Raw genomic sequence first — 7,765 nt, 5'->3', positions numbered from 1 at the left:
ATGGCACTTCGCAGCTTACGTTTTTGGGAACCTGAGGGACAAGAGGCTTCTTCTGAGCAGGTCAGACTCAGGTCGGCACCTTAAGGAGGACCCTAGGGGAGGTGTGCGTGCGGGGAGCTGCCCCTCAGACAGAGGAGTCTCCCGCCTCCTCCCCCACCCCTTGCCCTTACTGTGAACCCTGGGAGAGCCAGGCAGGTTCCCCGGATGTTCTGTGTCCAGCTCTCGATTGCTGGAGCTGAGGGGTGGGGCTTCAGATCCGCCGATGGAGGGAGTCCTAGGACTGGCCAATCATCAGAGCGAGGTCTCTGAGAAAGCCAGGAAGGCACCGCCCACTGCAGACACAGGGCCACCAGTCCCGCCCTGCCCCTGCAGTGGTCCCTAGGTGACCCCACGCAGCGTTCCCGAATTGGGCTCCTTGGGCACTTTCGCCTCAGGAGCCTGAGGGACCTGAGGTTTTTCTCCGAGGTCTGCAGAGTTAGGTCCAAAGAGCGAGAAATTAATTCGAGGCTCTGCTTGGCGTGAAGGTGAGCACCCTGAGGAAGACGGGGGAGACCACCCACCGCAGAGGGTGGGAGCCACACAGGGTGCTGGGGTGCCCCAGTCCTGGGAACTACAACCATCGGTGGTTGATGTGGCGTTTCGGTTCTGTCTCCAGAATCTGAGGGACACGAGGTTTCGTCTGTGGGCCCCGTGTCAGGTCAGCAGAGGAAGGCGTCTGAGCCACTCGCTGGTCCTGCCTAATGGAGGAAGCCTCCATTCAGTGTGTGTGGGGGTGGGGGGAAGTTTTGCCATGAACTTGCTGTTGGCTCTGAGAGACCACTGGCGAGGCCCTTCAATACAGTGTGTCCAGTCCCGCCTTCCAGCTCAGAGTCTCGGGAACATGAGGCTGTGGCAGCTGGGGAAGCAGGAGGTGTCCCTGCCTCTGCTAAGCACCTCTGAGAAAGTACTGAGGGGAGAACTCACCACAGAGAGGGTGCCCCAGCGGCTGCCCGCTCAGCACGCACGCGCGCACGCGGGCACGCGCGCACACGCGAGCGAGCGAGCGCGCGCGCGCGCGCACACACACACACACACACACACACACACACACACACACACACGGAAGCGTTGGGCAGGACTGTGGAGCACAGAGGCCCTTCTTTATCCACCCCTGACTTCCTTTCCTGGCCTCTCAGGGACACAGTGACCCTGGGCTGAGGGACCATGCTCAGGCCAGTAGAAGTGAGGAGATGCCGGACCTGCCAGGAATACGTATGGACACTTTGAGGATAGATGATGGGACCATTCACTTCAGACAGAGGGGCTCCGCAAGCACCCCACTCCACTTCCTGTCAACCATGGGAGGACACAGGCAGTAGCGGTCACGTGTGGTATTTCCTCACTTCCTTCAGGAAGTTGTGGGGCTTGCCTCTTGGAAGTGAGGCCTTCATCTGAGGAGGCACTGAATACATTGAGGGACTGTGGGAGGACAGAAGATATCCCCCCCGACACACACACACACACACACACACACACACACACACACACACACACTGTAGGGCAGGTAGTGTTCAGTCCCTGCCACAGCCCTAGGACACCCTGGGCAGGAGTGGCAGGATGTGGCCTCTCTTTGCTTTTATCTGGAGGTTTTCAAGGGAGAGACAACCTAGCTCTGAAAGACCAGAGCAGCCTGGCAGGGGGTAGAGTCCAAGGCCCAAATTGGGGTTCGCCAGTGTCAGGACTGAGAGCACTCCCTACAGCACAACAGATAGGACCCAGGCACTCTCTGCCCTTGCTGTCAACATGGGAGGACTAGGGGCATGGTTACTGAATGTGGCCCTCCCTCACTACCCCCTCCCTGGGGGATGGGGGTGTCTCATGAAGGTGAAGACCTTGTTCCCATGAGTGTGACCTGAGTTCAGCAGAGGGAGGCTATCACACCCTGCAAAGTGTCAACATGAAGACTCTGGGGGAGGACCTCTCACCCCATGGAGAGGGATCTCACAGAAATGCCCCTGCAGTCAGCCCTGGCGAGCCACACAGGAGGGTTACCAAATGTGTTGTTTTCTGACTTCCAGTTTGGGAGTCTGGGGGAGCTGAGGCTTTTACTGAGGTGTGTGACTTCAGGCTAGTTAATAGAGGATACAGCCAGATCCTGCCAGGCATCAAGCAGAGGGCTGTGAGAAGGGGCCTCAGCCTGCGCTGGAAATACCCCAATAGTTAGAGGGCCCCAGTCCCACCCTTCCCCTCCTGCCAACATCAGGAGAGCATGGCAATGTTGGCCCTATGTGGCATTTCCTTACTTTTGTCTGGAGGAAGGTCTCAGAGAGGTGGTCTAAGGAGGCGACAGTTTTACGGGGAGCCACAGCAGCTCAGAAGAGGGCAGAGTCTCAGGTTCTGGCCAGAATCAAGGTAAGGACCCTTAGTGAGGCCTGAAGGCCCCCCTCCCCCAAAAGATGGACCCCACAGAATCTCATCCCTGGGAGGATCTGAGCAGGCATTGCCAGATGGGCAAACTCTCACATTTGCCAGGAGCTCTACCAGGAGTCAAGGTAATGGAGTGCTTCAGGAAGGTGATGTCGTGATTGGAGGAGGAGCTTCAGGTCAGAGGAGGACAGGACAGACCTTGATAGGAATACAGATGACTAAATACTTTGAGGGAGGACTGACTGTATTCCCCATGCCAAAACAGACCCCAGGCAGGGGTGTCTAGATTTGGTGTCTTTTTCCTTTTGTCTGTAGTGTCCCAGGAAAGTGAAGGCCTTGGTCTGAGCTGGTGACATCAGCAGAGGAAAGAATCCCAGGATCTGTGAGGCATCCAGGTAAGGTAAGGACCTCGAAGGGGGACTAAGGGTACCCCCCTAACTCAGACAGAAGGGGGGTTGCTCACAGAAACGCCACCCTGTTCCCAATATCCACCCTGGGAGGATCTGGACAGTAATCCTGAGATGTGGTGCTCCCTCTCTTCCTGCATGGGGTGGGTGGAGGTGTTTCTGGGAGGTGAGGCCTTGGTCTGAGGGGCTGATTTCAGGTCACTTGAGGAGGTAGGCCCAGGCCCTTCCAGGAGCAAAGAGGAATACCTTGAGGGATGACAGAGGGAACCCCCATCCCTGCTGTTAGTCCTGGGAGGCCCCGGGCAGGGATGGCTGGATGTGATGTCCCTTTACTTTTGTCTTGGCGATGGTCTCAGGGAGTTGAGGGCCTCAGTCTGCGTACGAAGGCAGGTCAGCTGTGGGAGCCACGTCAGGTCTGAAGAGGAACGAGTCCCAGCTCTACCAGGAGTCCCAGAAAGGAGCCTTGGTGAGGACCAAAGGTAATTCCCACCCCAGAAAGAAGAGACTGTGAAAAGCCTGGCTGTCTTCCGTTCTTAGCTCTAGCTGGACCCAGGCAGGGTTGGCTGGATATAGTATGCTCTGACTTTTTCCAAGGGTGAGGGAGCTGTCTCGGCAAGTGAGGTCATTTTCTGAGGGGGCAATGTCCAGTTAGCAGGGGTTGGCCCAGGACCTATCAGCCAGGAAGATGAATACCATGAAAGAGGATTGAGGATAGCCCACCATCCAACTGATGGGGCCCAGCCCTTGCCATCAGCACTGGAAGGACCTAGCAGGGGGTGACAAGATGTGGAGCCTCTTCACTTTTGTCCAGGGGTTCTCAGGGAGGTGAGGGCCTTGTTCTAAGGAGGCATTGGTCTGAGGGGGAGCCACAACAGGTCAGCAGAGGGACGAGTCCCAGACTCTGCCAGGATATAAGGTAAGGACCCTGAGTGAGCACTGAGGGCAGCACACCCTCACCATAGTACTGAAGGCATACCCAGCTCTACCCTTCCCCTGCTGTGAGATCTGGGAGGCCCTGAGGCACAGTGGCTGGATACAGTGCACCCTCACTTTCTTCTAGATGGTCTCAGGGAGGTGAGGGCTTGTTCTGAATGGTCAGTACCCGAGGACAGCAGAGGGAGGTGTCCCAGGCCCCACCAGGCATCAGTGTGAGGGATGCAGGTAACCCTCAGATAGGAGTTGTGAGGAGAGGGCGTCTGTGTGAGGCACGTGTCCTCAGGTCAGCAGAGCAGAGGAGGCCCAGGCAGAGTGAGGAGCCAATGTGAGATACATACCCTGAATGTCTATCAAAGTCCCCACCCACAGTCCCAAACACCACCTGCTCACAGGTCAGCCCTGGAAGCCTTGGGCTGTGCTGGCTGGCTACACCCTGAGGAGCTTTCTCACATCATCCTACAGGTTCCTGGGAGACAAACCATCCAGGAAGACAGGAGCCCAGTGAGGCCTTAGAGCACCCCCTAAATAGAAGACCTGTAAGTCAGCCTTTGTCAGAGCTGCCAAGGGTGCGCACCTCTGCTGAGGCCGCTGACCCTCTCCCTCTCTCCCCCAGGCTCCTGGGAATCCATCTCCCATAATCCTGCTCACACTTCCACCTGCTGCCCACAACAAGAGTCATCATGTCTCACTCCTCAAAGCGCCCACGCCTCACATTTGAGCCAAACTTTCAGGCCCAAAGTGAGATAATGTTTCCCATACCTGAGGAGGAGAACTCCTCCATTTCCTCTTGCTCTTTCAGCTTCTCCTACCCCTCCACCTCCCCCTCCCCTCCTTCCTCTCCTGTAATCCCAGGCACTCTGGAGGAGGAAGAGGAAAAGGAGGCTGAGAAGGAGGGGGAGAACAAGAAGGAGGAGGAGGGGAAGGACGGTGAGGAAGAGGAAGAAGAGAAGGAAAAGGAAGAGGAGGAGGGGGAAGAGGAGGGGCAGGAGAAGGAGAAAGAAGAAGAGGAAGAGCAGGAGGAGCAGACTGAGGAGGAGGAGGAGGAGGAAGAGGAAGCAGAGGAGGAGGAGAGGGAAGGAGGAGGAAAAGGAAGCCGAGGAGGAGGGGCAGGGAGAGGAGGAGGAGGAGGAGTCTGAGGAGAGAGAGGAGGAGGAAAAAGAGGCAGAGCAGGAGAAGGAGGAGGAGGAGAAGCTGGAGAAGCAGGAGAAGCAGGAGCAGCCTGCTTCTAAGACATCAAGACCTCCCCAGAGTCCTCAGAGATCCATGGCATGGAGCACATCAGTTGGAGGCTCGAGCAATCAAGACAATGAGGATACAAGCTCTCTGCAGACCTCAGCAGACCCCGAGTCTCTGTGTAGAGACCGCATGGATGAGAATGTGCCCAATTTGGTGCATGCCATGATCCTCAGGTATCGTTTGAGAAAGCCTATTACAAAGGCAGAGATGCTACAAGTTGTTAACAAAAGGGACAAGAGTCAATTCCCTGTGATTTTTAAGAAAGCTTGTAAGTGCTTGGAGGTGATCTGTGGCATTGATGTGAAGGAAGTGGTCCCTGCCACCCACTCCTATGTCCTTGTCAACTCACTGGATCTCACCTATGATGAGATGCTTAGTGACCACCAGAGCATGCCTAAAAACGGCCTCCTGATAATCATCCTGGGTATGATCTTCCTGGAGGGCAACTGTGCCTCTGAGGAAGACATTTGGGAGTTCCTGAATATGATGGGAGTTTATGCTGGGAGGGAGCACTTCATTTATGGGGAGCCTAGGAAGCTCATCACCAGAACATGGGTTCAGGAGAATTACCTGGAGTACCAGCAGGTGCTTAATAGTGATCCACCACGCTACCAATTTATGTGGGGTCCAAGGGCCCATGCTGAAACCAGCAAGTTGCAAGTTCTGGAATTTTTGTCCAAGATCAAAGGGATTGACCCCATTTCCTTCTCATGCTGGTACGAGGAGGCTTTAAGAGATGAGCAAGAGAGAGCCCGGGCCAGAATTGGCCCTGTGGGTCATGCTGCTGCCATGTTCATGGCACAGCCTCTCCTCCCCCAACTGAAGAATGAGCGCAAATCTTCACTCTGTGGTTGAAAAGGGCACTCACATTTCTAAGTAGAGGAGAGTCAGAGGCAGGGTCAGGCTGGGGAGAACAGCTTTGTGTTCTATATTGATGGCTTGGAGGTTTATCCTTTGTTCCCCCTCCTTTGGGGTTTTCTCAAATACTGTTCCTTTTCATGGAAGGTTTATTAGCTTTAGAATCTAAGTTGATGAATTAAAGTGGTCTCACATGCATTGTTACTCTTCAGGTTTATGAATGAGTTTTGATGTTTTGAAAAATAAATTGGGGAAACTTCCATCTTTTGTGATCTGGAGGAAAATATGATGACACTGGAATGGGAATTTCCTTGGAAATGTGAAAGAAGCCTGCAGAAAATAGAGGGGGGAAATATAACAGGTGGTTAATTTTTTGCATTCCTTAACCATTTTAGTTTATTCTGTAACATTAAAAGATATATACCTGGATTTCCTTGGCTTATTCAAGAAAGTTGGTGTAATCATAGAAAGTGTTAATAAAGGAATTTTACAAATGCTCACCTACTCATTTATTTGCCAAACATTAATTGTATATTTCCTCTTTGGAAAGCACTGTGTTAATAGTGGAGATACTAGGATAAGCAAGACACACCGCTACCCAAAGAATGGTAGAGTCTAGGGGCAGCACTCACATCAGGAAGATGGTGAGATGTCCTCCAATACCTACAGAACAAGTGAAAACAAGGAGGGAGCAGATAAGATTGCAGATGGGAGCACTCAAGTGAAAATGCCCTGAGCCAAGGCATTTTGGGGCTAAGGGAAACTGCAATTCCTTCCGTGGGAGTTAATTTTAAATTAAGCTGTGGGTGGTGGCAGGGGCCAGGCCCTCAGGGGCTGTGTTCTTGAAGTGTGAGAAAAGCCTGACATGGAAAACTTTTGGATCCTGGATAAACCAGGGAGAAATCTCCACCTTGGGTTGGGTATGGAAAGTGCCCTGAACTTTTTGTCCTAGTGCAGTGCACACAGTGCATGAACTAGGTGTTCTAGACACATCTTGAGTGTAATTAGGCCAACTCTAAGCAATGTCTAGATTTTGGTGGTAGTGAAATGAATGAAAATAGCACTTTGATGGATGAGTAGCTGGGAGGGAAGGAAGGAGTTGGTCTTTGGGTTAAATTCTGGGAACTCTGAGTTATATCAGCTGGGGAAGACTAACCTATGCCCAAATTAATATATCCTCTAAGAGGAAACATTTAACGGATTTTATTTGTGAAGCTGTATTTTTTTCCTGATTTATATTCCATCTCCTGTTGAGCTGCATATTATCTGAGAATGTCCTCGATTACAACTAGATCTCAGAGGAGATAGATGGTGGGAGGGTTTGGGGACAAAATAATATTAGAAATTACTGCCATTCATTAAAGTTTGAATCAATGTCAGGTACTGTGCCAGATGCTTTTCTTACTTTACATACATTCCAGCAGTCCTTCCTACAAGGCAGGGCTTATCAAACCCATTTAACAGGTGATGGATCTAAGGCTCATGGTGTTCAGTAATTTCCCCAAGATTTTACTGTCATAAAGTGACAGGGCTGAGATAGGAAGAAGCATAGGGTAGTGAGAGAGCTTGGGTTCTGCTTTTATTGGGGTTGAATGTAGGTACCTATGCTGTCATAAGCTCAGTCTTTATTGGGTAATTTAAAATACAATAGTAAGTGTTTAAAGCTCAGGGATGAGCAAAATATCAAGTAGCCCAAATGGTCAGTTATTGAAGTCAACCAAGATTTTGAATACTAAGGAACCTCAGTGGGGGGTACAGGCCTGGCTATTTATCTAGTTCTGTGCCTTGCAAAGCATGATAGTATCTGGTGTAACATAGGCTAATATTCATAGCCACTGGGCACCTGTTTTGTTATTTAGGAATAGCTCAGAATCCTTTGAAAACTGCCTGAGCTATGAACACCATCTGGATCTCCTTCAAGG

General features: G+C 52.1%; 1 protein-coding gene across 1 annotated transcript; it reads left to right on the top strand.

The window, feature by feature from the left end:
• The first annotated feature begins 880 nt into the window (after positions 1-880).
• LOC129149901 (melanoma-associated antigen 10-like) lies at positions 881-5,840 on the top strand. Its single transcript, XM_054719713.1, has 2 exons — positions 881-943; positions 4,998-5,840. The coding sequence occupies exons 1-2, from the start codon at positions 881-883 to the stop codon at positions 5,838-5,840; spliced, it is 906 nt and encodes a 301-aa protein (XP_054575688.1).
• The last annotated feature ends 1,925 nt before the right edge of the window (positions 5,841-7,765 follow it).

This window comes from Eptesicus fuscus, chromosome 1 (genome assembly GCF_027574615.1).
Source record: "Eptesicus fuscus isolate TK198812 chromosome 1, DD_ASM_mEF_20220401, whole genome shotgun sequence".
In the NCBI taxonomy this organism is placed as follows: domain Eukaryota; kingdom Metazoa; phylum Chordata; class Mammalia; order Chiroptera; family Vespertilionidae; genus Eptesicus; species Eptesicus fuscus.
The sequence above is the reverse complement of the archived record's forward strand: the minus strand, read 5'-3'. Positions and strand labels throughout refer to the sequence as shown.

What these genes read in the sequence shown, in the direction of transcription:
- LOC129149901 (XM_054719713.1), top strand. Translation starts at nt 881, where the DNA reads ATGAGGCTGTGGCAGCTGGGGAAGCAGGAGGTGTCCCTGCCTCTGCTA. An exon ending in TGCTAAGCACCTCTGAGAAA is followed by an intron (nt 944 to 4,997) that starts GTACTGAGGGGA and finishes AGACCTCCCCAG; the next exon opens with AGTCCTCAGAGATCCATGGC.